This window comes from Coturnix japonica, chromosome 11 (genome assembly GCF_054131305.1).
Source record: "Coturnix japonica strain WE chromosome 11, WE-NBRP24, whole genome shotgun sequence".
NCBI lineage: Eukaryota > Metazoa > Chordata > Aves > Galliformes > Phasianidae > Coturnix > Coturnix japonica.
Genome location: NC_140673.1, coordinates 20,248,725 through 20,264,678, shown reverse-complemented (window position 1 = coordinate 20,264,678; position 15,954 = coordinate 20,248,725). Strand labels below are relative to the sequence as shown.

Below are 15,954 nucleotides of genomic sequence, written 5' to 3'. Positions count from 1 at the left end.
TTTTGGTACAATCTTGCATAACACAGCATCATTTTTTTATCTTGTCTGCTCCCTTGGTCTTGCTGATTTAATGTTTTCTCTCTCTGTTACTGTAAATTTATAACTTCTATATAGATATCTATATATGTATATTAGCATAATATGCCCTGAAAATGTGTATTTATAAAAAATTTGCTATATGTAAGGATTGTTGGGATGACTCAGCCCAAGGTCACAGAATGACTGAATGGGTTGAGTTGGAAGGGACCTTAATGCCCATCCATTCCAACCCCTGCTCCTCACCAGATCAGGCTGCTTAGGGCCTCATCCAGCCTGGCCTTGGGCACCTCCTGCAGCCCCTCAAGGCACTCAAGCAGGCACAGCGAGGCAGCTGGCCCCAACACAGTGAGGGAACGGGGACCCTGGGCTGCGTCTTTCACATCTGGTTAAGTGCTGCCTAATGATTACAACACTTCTGCTGAGGAATTAACATGCTCAGCCGGCTGTGCTGGGGCAGAAAGGGTTGGAAAGCAGCTGTCAGGATGCAGGGAGCGATGGGAATTCTGGCCAACAGCCCCAAGATGCTCTGCTCACCTCTCCTTGCTCAGCCCTTGTTGCAGTGGTTTGACAAAAATCTTACTGCAATGCTTTATTTCTGTAGATCCCTATAGGTCCTGTAGGCACAGAGCATCGTGCGTATATGCTTCTCCATGCATAACCTGCTCTGAAAGGGTCTCAGAAGGGAAAATACTTTGGTCTGGGGTAAGTCAGGTTCTCCTGCATCTGCACTGGCTTTAATCTTAGCCTGAACAAAAAGACAGGCTTATTTCCCAAGAGGTGTCCAAGCACACCCAAAGAACTCGGCACAAGCAGCAGCCCGCTGGGTGCCTTTTACCCTCAAGCATTTGATGAAATTAATGACACAAAAGTAAGTATAAAGGCTAAGACAAATAGAACTGGCAGCAACTTGAACCTTTGGCCTGCCCTTTGAAAGGCTCTGGCAAGTCTCAAATCTTCTTGATCTGCTCACTAAAGGGATGACTGTCCCACAATTATTTTCCAAGCGTTTGCTGGCAAGTCGTAGGAGGAAAAAGTCATTTCACTGGGGCTGTTAGTACAAAAGCTCAGCTCCAGCCAGGGCCCTGGACTCCACTTCAAATTATAATATTTTAAGTACCTGAAAATAAATATTTTGTCAGCTGCTGGGAATTAAGAAGTAGCTTCGACCTTTCAGAGAGGGGAACCCTGCAGAGCCTGCAGAGAGCGGCGAGCCTCAGAGAGCTCACAGCAAAACATGAGTTGCCCAAAGCACCCGATGCATCCTTACTGCCTTCTGGACCCATGTGCCAGCTGATATCAATGGCAGTAGCATTGCTCGTGCTCCAGTACCCACACACAGCAGATTTCTAGCAGCAGAGCTCAAAGAGTTAAACCCTTCTCCCTTCCCCCTCAATCTCTCTCTGCCTTTGGCCTTTAGATCAGCCCTGGTTGCCAATGAGGACTCATCGAAACACCACGAGGCTGGGCCCGTCAGGAAGGAAACCAGCGCGTCCAGAGTTTTGTTGTTCTAAAGACTTCTTTTTTTTTTTTTTTTTTTTTAATTTTATTTTACTGCTCAGGAAGGAAGCCAGAGCCTGTGCTTCGACTCCAAGAATGTCGATTACTCATCCTTCCCTGCATTATTTCTTTTATCTCTCACTTTTATCTACCTTACTCCAAATTTTCCCCCGTTTCTTTCCCTGCTGCTCCTTGCCACCGTTTTTCAGCTGCTCATCCAAATTCCATGAAAAAAGATGTCTTATATGGCTGGCAAAAGTTTCTTTAGAAGAAACACCGGGGATGTGTTTATTGAACAAAGCTCCATCCCTCCGGTGCTGGTGCAGTAACGCAGGCAGCTCTGAGCACCTCTGAGATGGGAATGCCACCATCTTCAGTGTATGGGAACGTGGCAATCCCTGCTTTCAAGATGTGCCACGGGGATTGTCCAAAGTCAATAAAGCCCAAGCTGAGGTGCCCAGACAGCTCTTCCTTCTCCGTGGGGTTGGGAGGAGGAGGGGAAGGCATGGCTGTGCCCTTTGCGTTCCATATCCCAACCTCTGTCAAGCAACAGAAGTAAAACAATCTGCATACAAACAGCTCACATCACATTTCCTCAGCTGCAAACAGAGTGGTTCTGGGACCACCCGAACATCACTGAGCCACCTGAGTACACAGCGACTGCCTGCAAGTGCCTTCTAACAGCCCCCTCCTGCCCTCCCTGCCTGCAGAGCCCATCACACCACACTGGGACTTCCCTTGCGTCTTTGCCCAGGTGCAGCTCTAACCGGACACAATGGCCCCAGATGGTGTTCACTGACACCATGACCTTCCCCAGGCCCATCAGTGCACCCCTGCTCCTGGGGACACAGAGAGGGGAGACGGTCTGTCCTTGTGGTGCTCCTGAAGAGAGGACTCAAGGGGAAGAATTTCCCCAGTTTAAAGCCCCTTCCTCCTTTAAACATGCCATAAACCAAAGCCTTACCCAGGCTGCACCCTGTACAGCTCCCCAGGCAGCAGCAGCATCTCAGGCACATCCAACTAAGACCAATTCACAGCCCTTCTCCCCACCCTGCCTTGCTCTGACACCATCTCCTTCTCTTTCCAAAGTCAAGTCATTTTCATTTTTAAGAGGGAACATAATGAGACAGCAGGAACACTGCTTCTGGCTGATGGAGACAGAGATCTGCACACTCTCACTGCTCCATTTTTCCAGTATATCCCAGTCTTGATCCAACTGCCATCACACATTTCAGTACTGGGCCAAATGAGAACAGAAATAACTCAGAGCCCCTTTATATTTCACACTCCTTCTGCAGAGCTTGATGATGTTTAACTCCTGGTGTGCAAACTGCCTGCGTCTTGCTGTGCCTCATGCCAGGCTCCCAGCACCGCTCCCCACTTCATGCTGGTCCCAGTGCTCAGCCCCTTACAGACCCAACTTCTCCTTCATCCCCCCAGACAAAAGAAAATAAAAAGAGCAGTGGTCAAACTGCCTCCTTAAAAGAAGTGCTCAGGGGGAAAGCTGCCATCCTGGCTGAGGGCTGTGCTGGAGGCTCACCTCCAACTGATGGTCGGTAGTGGGAAGTGAAACTGGTTTGCAAGAACCCAACAAGGAAGTGGGTTCTGTGCAGGGCATTGAGGCCCCTTGGCAGCGATGCTGCCTCCCACCTGCGTCCTGCTCACCTGCTGGCCACCTGGTCCCAGGCCATCCACATTGCCAACAGTGACACTGGGACAAGATGCCCTCCAGCTCAAGAGAGACTTCCAGACACCAGGATGGCATTCAGCCCAGTGAGCCTGTCCTGCACACAGAGCAGGGACCAAGACCCCGGAACTCTGCAGAGCCTCCTGTAAAGTACTGTGGGGAAGCTCCCCATGACATTTCTCATACTGGAAGCAAGGCCAGAGGAGAAGGCAGAGCTATGTTTTGGTGCAAACCTTCTGCATGCCTGCCCAGTGTCAGTGCAGGCTCCCTGGGATGAGGGATTGCTATGCTATGTTCCCATATAGTGAGGGATGCTACAGGACAGACAGTCGCACATACTAAATGGCTTTGCAAGTTGGTTCCTGTAGGGAAACAACACCAAAATCAGATGAAAAGGTTGCGACTTTTAAAATTTAAACTACCTTAATTAGAAAGAAAGTGATTTTTCCTGAAAATCCCAATGGAGTGACACGGGCTCAGTGTGGCAGACCTGAGATGCACTTTTGGTCCTGCAAAAGGGCCCAGAGCACAGGCGGGAGTGCAGGACTGCAGCAGCAAAATGCATCAAAGCTCTTGTGTTTTCTGAATTAAAAGCTGGGCTGTGTCACTCTGCCTGGAGCCAGTTACCCAGAATCCATGCTGCTGCGGGAAACAAGGACGTGGATTCCAGCTCTTCCTCTTACAGGGATGCAGAGGCACGCAGCGCCTTCCTTTTCCCTCTGCAAACAGCTGTGCACCACGAGCCCTGCGCTGACGAGGAAAAGTACAAAACACATTCTTCCCTAAAATAGTGGTGAGAAAGTAGACCTCAGCTCCAAGTTACCAGCTTTGCTTTCTCCTCTCTTCTGCTGCAATGCAAGATGCCAGCAAGGGGCTGAAGGAGAAAGCAATGCCAGTGACCAAAGGACGCTCAGCTTATCACTGCCACCATCTGTGTTTTCCCAAGGAAGGACAAAAAAACAAGATCACAGCCACTGATTGCACCAAACCTCACCATCAGTGTTCAGTCAGAGCTCTCTGACTCCAGGCTGGCTCCCAGGGAAGCATCATGTGTGTAACCCACTGCCACACCAGTCCCACCAACTGTTGGTCCCAGTTGCTCTGCATAGCCAAAAAATGTCCTTGAAAGTCAGATCTGCTTTAATCTCCTGAAGAGCAAGAATGAAAAATGCCCCCCAGGTACACCGATGTGATTGAGGACCACAAACCATTGGATAGAGATTGTCACCATTCACTCGTAGCAGCCACTTTCCTTGGAGTGCAGCATTAGCAGAAAACAACTTTGCCCCCGCTATGAATTTGCATTAGAAATCCATAATAAAAATAAAGCCTAATATTATACAAATGGTACGGTGCTCTATAGTGCTCCCAATGCAGATTAAGGTTAGGCAGATATCAGATGACAGTTATTTACCTCTGTCTAACACCATGTACGCACAAATGGAATTTATTTTATAGCTGCAGATATTAAGCAGAGGAGGAGATGAGAGGAAATCTTAGAGTCTCACGTAAAATATAATTATGTCTGTTTTCTGCTCCTTGGAAGGCAAACAAAGAGGAGAGAATGGATCTGCTGCAAGCATTTAATAGGACTTGTCTAAATGACATCACACAGATAACAACTGCTGACAATTCCAAAGCACCTTCACGCTTGAGTTTTCTATAGAACTCCAGAAAGACCTCCGTGGCCTTGGTGGGCCCAAGGCACCTGCACAAGGGGAACGTCTCCTTCCTTCAAGACCTACAGGCTATCAAAGAAAGAGAAAAGCAATGGCTTAATCCTGTGCTTGCTTCCTGCCGCGCATACCCACTCCTCCAGCGACTCCCAATCCCTCGTGCAACCACCGCAGCCCAACCAGGAAACTGTCACTGCCTCCTGAATTTTGCAAGTTAGCAAGTGAAATAATAAAACAACGCTTTAACTGTCGGAGATCCTGGCTCAGAAAGTGCACTTTGGTCATTTCCTTTAATAACTGTAGTTTAGCGGTAATGATTTATAACAGTTCATAATATTCTACTAACTGTACTATATTAATAATGCTCATACTTTGCCCTTGTGCAGCTCCTTCTGTCAAAACCTATGGAGCAGCTGATGCCATCCCCATGCTGCAGGGGGTCCGGATTTGGGGTTGGGATTTGGGGTCAGGATTTGGGGTCCCATAAAGGCAGGGTACTACAGATCGGGTTCTGATGGGATGGAAGCTGTGGCTGAGAGGTTGCAAGTCTCTGACACACCAGCAGGTCATGGCCAATGCAAAATGATGAGCAAGTGGGAGAAAGCAACAGGAAGGCTATGGACTTCTGCCCATCACCTCTTGGGATGGTGATGTGTTGGTGGCCGTGAGCAGAAGGCCATTGTGACAGATTTTATTAGGAGCAAAGAGTAAAACCAAGGGTCTTCATATTATGTGAGGTTTTTTTCTTCCTATTTTAAAATGGGGCTATAGATCTCTTTTGCAGGAAGGAACACACTGTTAATTTCCACTCCTTCTAGGAATCTCTGCTGTTGTGGGTTTATTAAAGGAAACCCATAAAATACATCGCCTGGTGTCTTTAACACGTGCTTTACAAGAAGCCCCCAAACTCCAACAAAAGGCATCGTGTTTCTCAGCAGCACCCAGCAGAAGAGCCCCATCCACTACTGCTCCCAGTGAAGGCTCTGCTTTTGTGCATCGCTTGGGTGTCCTCAGTGCCTGCATTTCATAGCACTGTGTCTGAGCAGACTGACCTCAGCCTGGTTTGATGAATGGTGAGGAACATCGCCTCACCTCAATGCACTCAGAGCATCCCATGGACCTTAGTGCTGGACCAGTGCTGCTGCATGAGTGCTCACTCCAACACAAGAGTATCACACAGGGCCGGGTGCCAGTGGTGGTGACAAATCCCAAATCATTTCATTGAATTCAGCATATGGGTGAAAGCAGGATGAGGCTCTGTTCCTTCAATGCACGAGACTAAGGAGAGCCACCTCATCATTCCAAGACAGAAACGCCTGGCTTTGGATTCTTATTGTGTTTCAAAGTATCACAAGCATGAAGTAATTTTTCAGGAATATTAAAACAGTGCAATAAATTCCTTTTTAAAACAAAAAATCACCCTTTAGGCTGTGAAGTAAAATAAACATTTTAATGAGCAATCCAAAAAAAGGTTCCTGTGCAGTGCTACAGACGACTCTGCAGTGCAACTATAGTAGCTCACCACCCACATAACACAAATGCTTTCAGGAATCTGAAAAATACGTCTGAAAAGCTGAGCCTGCAGACCTGAACAGCACCCAGTGGACATGGGAAGGCGATGCTGGTTGAAGACAATGTTCAATGGTTGCAATCTCTGGTAGGAGCGCTATTGCATCTTGCCCAGAAGCTATGGTCACCTACCTGCTCTGACACACAGCCGCATCAAACCATCATACCCAGATCCTCATGGCCCAACAAGCAGTGCCTGCAGCCCCCAGGTATGCACTTAAATAGCAAGGCCAGCCACGTGCGTGTGTAAATGGCACTACAGCAAACACTCCCATCCCCACCTATTGAGCACCAGATAAACCCACAGTGCTAATGGAGCTGAGTTTCCATGGTGCAGCATCTATATATGAAGGAAATACGATACGGAGCCAACAGACATGTTTAGTGTAAACTGTCCCAGTAGTTACGCAAGAATTTTAATGTCGGTGAAACATCAGGGATGTTGCCTTTGCTCTGCTCTGCCGTACAGCAGACATAAAACATCCCTGTTGAGATCCCACCTGCCTTCCCCATGCAGAATAATGCACGGAACACAGAGCTTCTGCCTTCAGCAGGAATCACCCTGCAAACGCGGGCATAAAAGACAACACTGGCGGCATATTTCAAAAGCAAAGAGCGATGGATTTACAAGGCAGGTTGATTTTATGATGACTTTTATTGAAAAGGTACGCGGGGTTTAGGCAGATGCCTTTTAGCGGCGGTAAGTTAGCACAGTGCCTAATGCAAGGAGACAGGCTGGGGAAGCAGCGCCGACAGGGGAGGCAGAGCTGCAACGTCTCTATTACCTCCTCGGCATCATAAAGGGGAAAGGAAAAATCGTGCCTGAAAGGGAGAGGGGGAAGCAGGGCAGCAGAGTTTCATCACAAAAAAATATAGTAATCATAACAACTACAACAGAAACAGAATTGTTTTCTAGGAAGAAAATTCAGCAGAACAAAGGAGCCTACATGTAGCAGCAAACTCACTGCTTCTTGGAGGCAAACTGACCATAACTCAGTGCTTATTTGGGGTACCAGCCCTGCTCAAAGCCCTGGAGCCCATCTCTGGAACACTGCCCCTGTGCTAGCAGGGAATGCTGAGCGCTGAGTGGGGAGCTACGGCCATGGAGCATCACCTGCCAAGCCACCAGTGTGGGAAACACACACAACCTATTTGGAATGCAGTTTTTTTGACCTGAAAGAACAGACTTGGGTTTATGCTTTGAAGAGGAAGCTCAGCGTGACTAGGAATATTCTCAGCATCCCCATCTGAGGCACAAACCCTGGGGGTGATGCATTTGCTACAGGAGCACTGTGCGTGAAGAAAAGATTCAGGTAAAAGCCTCAAAGCTCAAGGTGCATATCCTACAAGCTCTGGGGAAGTCTCCAGCTGAAGCCTTGTTCACACACACTGATGTATAGCACCCATATCCCTGCTCCGGGGCTCAGACACCTTTTTGCACATAATATCAGGTCAGCATTGCCTGGAAGACAGGTTTCCTTCCAGAGCACCTCCCCTTGCAACCTATCACTGCCCGTTTATAAGAAACGTGGCAATGCTGTGGGATAGCAGGGAGCAAAGGCTGCTCATCCCCTCCTTCAGCACGAGGACAGCCACCTGCTGGGTATCACAACCGCGCACGAGAGGAAAGCCAGCAAGCCAATGGAGGTACTTACATCTGTCACTTCGGTCTTCAGGACTGGATGAGGTCTCCCGGTCTGAAATGAGGCCCGACACTGCAAAGATCTTCTTCCCCGTCTCGTCAACCTTGAGCGAGCCAGGGGAGCTGGAGGGGAGCTGGGTGCCAAACTCGTACTCCTTCCCATCAGCGTCCGAGAAGCGCAGGTGGGGTGAGTCGGTGTCATGGCAGTTCTTCAGGCGCTTGGCCGGCGTGAAGGCCGACTGGTAGCTCTCCCGGTCCTCGCTGGAGGCAAAGGGGCGGAAGGCCCCGACCCCACTGTGGTTCAGCATGCTGATTGGGGTGCAGTCCAGATTGGGGGGTGCAAACTGGGGGTGGAGGTGAAGCAATGAGGGAGGAAAGTCACGGTTGGCGAAGGCGCCCGGCACACCACCTTGCCGGTGGTACATGGAGGCAAAGGTGTAGGAGCCATTGGTAAAGGGGATGTGCACGTCCTTGTCTGCTGAAACTGGGACCCCAAAAGGCCTCGGCTGTTGGCATGGGATGGAGGCGTCGCGGCTGGCTTCGGCGGTGGAGGCGAGGACCATCAGCGCTGGGGAGGCCAGCGGGTTGGGGAGGTAGGGTGAGTTCTCCATCTTGAAGGCGGCCCGGTGTAAGTCCATCGGAGAGTCTTTCCTCAGCAGGATTGTGCACAGAACAACCTTCCCTGGAGGGAAAGCAAAGCAAGGGCTGGGAAACCTACTGGAGCATCATCACCCTCTGGACTCTGCAAGGAAACAGAAGAGAGAAGACGATGGGTTAGGTGTGGATCCCACCGCACCGCTCACTAGAGGGAATCAATAGGGAACTTCACATGCTGCTGGGGGCAGTTCTGGCTCTCCAAGTTAAGGGTGCCATCCAGTGCAGGTGGATGAAAGGCAAAGCAGGGAGAGCAGCACACAGATATTATCACCCACTAATAACCAAGATTCGGTCTGAAATTAAGATGGTAACTCAAAATGATAACTGGAATTTGATGTGGCAAAAGTGGCACATACATCTAATTGCAATCCACTCAAGAATGCCCACACATACGTACAGCCCTCATTTGCTTGTGTCATGTAACTATATAGAAGTACCTATTGTGCACTGCTACCCATATCACCACAAGCCGTGTTTATACCGTACTCAATGCTATATCCAGCAGCCGTGTGTTTTCCCCAGTCTCACAGCACACATCACAGGGAACACTTGCACCCATAGGACATGATGTGGTCCTACATGCCATGGGGTGTACGAATGAGATTTTATGGGTGCATGTGCGTGATCCATCATCACAAACACGCACAGGCACTCTCCCTGTTAGCAAAAGAAGAGACTTCGCCAATAAAACGCCTGGCGTCTCTGACAATATTTAAAATCATAATGGGCGCTTCTGCCATCTGATCTCCGCAAACGTCTGCCTTTCGGGTCAGGGACGAGAGAGAATGGCTAAGTAATTTTAGTTCTTAATGCACTCACTCTTAAGTAGATTTGTAAACTGCCCTGGATGTGCCATTAACATTTAGAGGAAAATGTTAACCAAATTTCTGACTTGCATCTTGCTGAGCCTCCCAGGAAGAGCTGCTCCTCTCCGCGTCCCCCTGAGTTCACTTGGGCTTTTTGCTTTGTTATTTTCTCCCCCAATCAATCTAGTGTCTTTCTTTCAAGTTTCCGCTGCCTGCCATTCAGGCCCCACAGCCCAGCTCAAAACACAAGGACCATAACTCCGAAACAATATCCCGGCCGCCGGAGCTCAAAGGGCCAGAAAAATCATATAATAATAAAAAGCTGTTACAAATTGTGCCTCTTAAATCCAGTGGGTCAAACATCTCAAATAAAACTTACTGAAAGGGTGTCTCCTTAATGGAGTGCCTTTTGTGCTGTTTGAATGAAGGAGCCTTGGTTAACACAGCACATGGAGCCCAGCCGTGCCTTCAGCTCAGCAAGGCAAAGCTGCTCCTTCTCCCCCTTCCCGCACCCAGGGATGGGTATTGATGTCGAAGAGTGGGCACCATCTCTCCATGGCATTCCTTCATCACGGACATCAGCGCTGAATGACCAGATTACCGATCTCGCATGAGCAAAGCTGCTCTCTTCCAGATTTTAAGTAAGTTTCCCATCCAGGCAACGCCACTGAGAGCAAGAAGTGAGTGGTGCCAGGGCACCCAGCTCAGCACTGAGCCCTCTGCTCTGCTGCTTCATGCAGCACTGCTAGAGGCTGGTGGCCAGGAAAACACCTCCGCTGGCAAATCTGGCATCACTGGAGGCTCACACGGCCCTGTAGGTGCACACGTGTATGCACAGAGCTGTATCTAAAGGGACGCTTGCAAAGGAACCGCCACCCTCAGAAACAAACAGTGGAAGTGAAACCGAGCGATCATGGAAAATATGGATTTCCAGGAAAAAGAAAAAAGTCAGAAAGAGAGAAACAACAACAAAGCAAAGCAGCCGCCTCTGCCTCCTCTTCTATTTTGACTTGTGCCACCACCCCGCTACGTTAAACGTATTTCATAAATTAGTAATCTGGCCGCAACACTTGACACTCCTGTAGGACACTGTGAATCACCGCGGCCGCTCATTCGTTTGCAAACTTCATTACGCAGGGAATAAATCAACACGTTACCATATCTCACCCGGCCAAATTTCTTTCTTTCTTTCTTTTTCTTTTTCCAGCCCCCACTTCCTTTTTCGTTCTCTCTTCCCAGTGCCTCCCTCCAACTCCCTTCCCTTCCACCCCCCTCCACCCCAACCAGCAACGTGCACAGATCAGACCGCAGAGGAGCGGTCATTATGAAAATCTCTCGTTAATACACTCCCGATGTCAAAATGTCATCGGTTTAAACACAGAACCCAAAAGAAGAAAACTAACCGACCTCCTTAATTAAGAAAACCTGGATGGAGGGATGATGGGCCGGCTGCAGCGCGGGCTGACGGGTGGGCAGCGGGCACAGGGAGGGACTGCTGCTTTTTCTGCCTCTATGCTGATTCTTTTTAATTTAGCACCTCGTGCAAATCCAGATTAAAATAACTCCGGCTATTGATCCGAGCAGTGGAATTGACATTAATTTTAGTTCACTTCTCACTTTGCAAAGGGATCAATAGGAAGTAATAACAGCTGACATCCCCGCTGAAAGGAGGAGAAAAGACGGGCTGCAGACAGAAATCGAAAAGCAACCAAATAAATCAGCAGCTACTTTTCCACGGCATCAGACAAACTCCAAACAGATTGCAAAAAGTCTTTGTTGAATTAACTAAACAAGGAGCGGAGGGAGGGGGGTGGAGATCAATCCATGGAGCTGCACGAACTGCCCACCAAGTATCAAGGTTATGAAAACACACACGTATGGATAAATATATATAAAATTTTAATGGTTACCTATCTGCATAGTTATTGGTTTTTGAAGCCGCCCTGGTTAAGGTGTACACAAATTACCTGTGTAATTGTGTGTGTTGCTAATAACACTCCACCACCAAGACAAATTGAATGGCTCTGAACCATAAAAATAAAATCTCCCAGCAAGGAACGAGTTGTAATCAGTTCTCTCCGCCTCGGTTTTGGTTCCTCTGTGCGTGGAGATTGTAACGCCGCTCTGAATTAGTTAAGTCTGATAAAAGTAGGAGAAGGCACAGAGCTGGAATGCGCAGGCATCACCCCAGTGAGTGAGGAGATGAGGAGGGAGCCCTGCTTGCCAGCATAACCCCCTCGGTGAGCACAAATGCAGGCACATGCACACCGCATACGCGGCCACCACCTCTGCAAAGCTTGCTCTAAAACGCGACTCCGAGTTCCTCTTCCTAAATCACTGCTCTGCTATCGATTAAAACACACACAACGCACCGCCCTGGGTTCCTACAACAGGTTGCATTTTTGTGGTCTCTCAACCATTTCCAAATGTCAGAGATTCAAATAATGGGGCGAATTAACATTTTTTTCTACCACCAGAAACAAAGTTTTCGTAAGGGGGGGGAATATTAATTAACAAGTTATGGGGCAGGGGGGGCAAGGGGGGCTACGGGGGAAGAAAGAAAAACAAAAGGAAACACGGGAAAATTGATGATGCATTTAAATGAGGAGAGACACGGCAAAAAAAATCACAATATCCATTTACATTAAAAAGTTTTTCCCCCATAAATGTCAAGTAGGAATTTAGAAATATGCTCTGCTCAGAAAAGCCAAAGATTATAAAACAAAATAATGCCAGCTGTTTGGGGATTTAAGTGCTCAAATGGATTATATATTTGAACCGAACTGGATTTCCTTATAATAAATAAAACAAATGCAAGCTTGAAAGGCAACAAAGGAGAGCTCTCATCACTGGATTAAGATACAAAAGAAAAACAGTTAATTTTTTCCAACGCCTGAGATGTGGCAACTGCTGTGAATATCGGGTTGGGGGGGGCGGGGGGGGGGAGAAGGGGAAAAATAATAATAATAAAATAAAATAAATTACAATAAAATAAATAGAAAGAGCGGAGCGGAGGAGCCGGGTGGAGCGGAGCGGGCAGCGCTGGTCCCGGCTCCGGGCGGCCCCGGCGGGGAGGGCAGCGCGGCCTCTGCCCCTCCGTGGGGTTTGTTTGGCTGCAAAGTTCTTCAAGGAAAAGAAAATGAAAACAGAAAGGAAAAAAAAAAAATTAAAAAAAAATAAAAGAGGAAAGAAAAGAAAAAAGGAAAGGGGGAGGAAAATAAAAGAAAAAAGAAAGAAAAGAAAACCAGAAAGAAAGAAAAAAGGATAAAAATAAAAGCCCCCGGGCGGAGAGGGAATACCCTGCGGCGGGCTGCGGGGAGGAAGCGCCTGGGGTTTTGTAAAAGAATAAAAGGAGGGAAAAGGGGGGAAAAAAAAGCAACCAACCACCTACCTACGGCTGGACGCTGCGCGGCCACCCCCCCCCCCCACGTCCCGCAGCCGGAACGGAACCGGCGCCCGCGGGGGGAGAGCGGAGCGGACGGCCCGGAGCGGACCCACTCCGCCGCCGGCCCCACTCCTCCCGCTTCGGTATTCGCTGCCCCTCGGAGAGGTTTTCAATCAAAGGAAATAAAATAAAATCGAGCGGGGCGATGCCCGCTTTGCAGCCCAGAGATTGCCCCGCGGGTCCGATGTGGGAGGCGGTAAATTAAACAGGTGTTTGGTGGCACGGCACGGTTCGGCACGGCTCGGTACGGCACTCACCACTACGGACGGCACTGCCCGACCCGACCCGGTACGGCACGGCTCAGCTCGGCACAGCCCCGCACGGACGGCACGGCCCGACCCGACCCGACACGGCTCGGCACGGCTCGGTCGGGCTGCCCTCGACCCCCCCCCTCGCCCCTCTACCCCCCCCCCCGCCCTGCCCTACCCGTTCCGTGCTCCTTTTTCTACCACTTTTTCCCCTCCTCAAAGCCCCGGGTCACACAGATCATCAAACGCGGGGATGACCGCGGAGTTGTTTGAATTTATTGCAACAATCACTTACCATCCACGTTTCCTGTGTGGAAGGATAAGCATTCAACACAACTCTTTAAGTAGACAGTTCCTAATGATTTCATTGTGGTCAAACAGATGGTTTTTATGTATTTAGATCTGAAGGTGAGGAATTATTTTCCGTGCTTCCACCCCTATTTACAGCTTCCCTGCTCTAAAGGCGGTGAAAAGAAATAAAACCCTGCGAGCTCTCGACGATCCGGAAAGTTTTCTAAGCGAAAACACGCACAAATCCCTTCACCTTCGCGGCTCTCCACGCTCCGCAATCGACACGTGGAGTAATTTTAACGCATTCGTTGGAGAACGGCGACAATTTAAAGCGACTCTACCTTTGTTCGAGCGGAGCGGAGCGGGGCGGGAGGGCTCCTACCTGGAGGCGGTCGGGGAAGGGGAGGAAAAACGCCGGGGATGGAGGAGCCGAGCTGGGGGCGAAACTTCAGCCCCGGCCGAATTTAAGCTGAGCGGCACCGGCGCGCAAATCGCTCTTCCGATCTGAGATCGCGCATTTTGGGGACGGCTTGAAAACTAGAAAAGTTCGCCCGGTGACAAAAAAAAGGAAACATTCAAATTAAAAATATATGTATATTAAAAAAAAAATGGAAAGCTGCGGAAGGAATGGGGTCCTCCGGCTGCTTGGAGCGCTGAGAGCCCGGAGCTGCTGCGGGCGCTTGTATTGCAAAAGAAAAACGTTCGCGTGTTTTAAACAGAAAAAAACGGGGGGGAGGGGGGGGGGAAGGAAAAAAACTGAGAAAGAAAAAAAAAGCGGAGGGTCTGCGCGTGGCACGGGCTGCAGATCTGCTTATTTCCTTTGAAAAAGTTTTTGTTTTGCAGCCGCTGGGAAATGAAATCGTTGCTGCCCGGAGCAACGGCGGAGAGAGAGAGATCGCGGCGGAGGGAAGAGAAGATACAACTCCCCGCGCTGCCCCTCCAAATTAGAAATAATAATAATAATAGAAGAGTTAAAAAGGGAATGATTTCGGAGCGAGGTCTCCGCGCTCTGCGTCGGGTCGGGTCCCCCCGCCCAGCGCCGTCCCCGGGCCCCCGGCACCTGATCCCCCTGCTGGCTGCCGGTCCCCCCCGAAAGGCACCGGTGAAGGGGGGGGTAGAGGGGGTGGACCCGGGCGGCCGGGGGCTCTCCGAGGCTGGGGGGGGGGGGGGGCTTTTATCCGCCTTTCCCCTCGGCATTACCATGCCGCTCCCCACCCGCCCACCCGGCCCTCAGAGCAGCCCTGCTCGCCGGGGCTGGGGAAGGAGAAAGGGCAAAGGGAGATGGAGCGGGGAGTCGGGGAGGGAGGGGGGAAAGTTGCCCTGCGAAGTTTGCCCGGTGCCGGTACTCACGGTGCGGGGAGCGGGGCAGTCCCGGGCGTGCTGGCCCCGCTGCTGCATGGAGCGAAGCGGGAGGCGCCGGGGGTGCGAGGGAAGGAGCAGTGCTGCCTCTCAGTGCCGGCTCTCATCAGTGAATGAGCCTCCACTCTCCGAGGGACTCCCGGCTGCACACACACACACACACACACACACGCGCACACGCGCGCACACACGCACACACACATTCGCACACCGAGCTGGGCTCAGCACTGCATACATTAGGGCGCTCGGGCACTATGGGAAATGCAGTCCAGCATCAGTAGCCCACCCGCCCGCCGCATGCAGCCCCCGAAGTTGCTCAAATATAGGGCAGGGGGACCGCTGCCCCCCTCGGCGTGCCGTGCCCCCCCCGGCCCCTCCGCGCTGCCCTACCCAGCTCCCGGCACCCGCTGTGTTTTCCGTCCCAAATCTCAGCATCCCCTGCAGCGGGCAGCCCAGATTGCCCCCCAGCCTCGAGCTGGAGGAAAGGGAGCCCCCCTCGGGTTCAGGCACAGAGCTTCTCCCTGCACCCCACACTGTGCATCCCTGTACCGGGGTGAGCAGCACCTCCAAATCTACCTCGAGCATCCCCAAGATCGGGGACTTGTCAGCACTGCCCCGATGGCTGCATGCATAGAGCTGGCTTAATGCTCCCTGGCGTCCTGAGCAAAACTGCCTGCTGCATGGAATGGAAGAGTGAGTTTCAAATGGGGGATCAGATGAAAGACCTTATTGCCTCATTGTTTTGTGTGAAGCACGCAGGAGACTGGGGTGACAGACTTATTTATTCCACCAAGGAGGGAACCTTTTTGTTTTTATTCAACAACTGCTAAATAATTTTGGGTTGTTCTTAAAAACAGAATAATCCAGCCAGTGCCAGCTCTTACCTAACCCTGCACTGCCACTTCCAAAGTATGACCATTCTACACAGCACATGCTACAAATAGAAGTCCTCTCCATTACCATCATCAACCGCCTGGGCTGTCAGTGCGTGTGGCAGAGGAATAGACAATGTGCTTCTGTCACCTGACAGCTGTGGTG

At 50.3% G+C, this 15,954-nt stretch overlaps 1 protein-coding gene across 13 annotated transcripts in view; it reads right to left on the bottom strand.

The window, feature by feature from the left end:
- The window catches only part of RNF220 (ring finger protein 220), a 157,610-nt gene extending 142,479 nt beyond the window's left edge, over nucleotides 1-15,131 (bottom strand). For 3 of the 13 annotated variants that reach the window (XR_014932806.1, XR_014932807.1, XM_032446172.2), the window contains exons 1-2: nucleotides 14,908-15,034; nucleotides 8,124-8,852 (exon numbers count right to left, since the gene is read on the bottom strand). Coding sequence is in view for 11 of the 13 variants with exons in the window: in XM_032446172.2 (XP_032302063.1) it covers nucleotides 8,124-8,748 (625 nt within the window). In the remaining 2 variants the exon portion in view is untranslated. Of the gene's footprint in view, nucleotides 1-8,123; nucleotides 8,853-13,561 lie in introns of all 13 variants that reach the window. The other 10 variants (XM_032446170.2, XM_085511558.1, XM_015870370.3 and 7 more) reach the window with 5 other exon arrangements.
- Nucleotides 15,132-15,954: the final 823 nt, after the last annotated feature.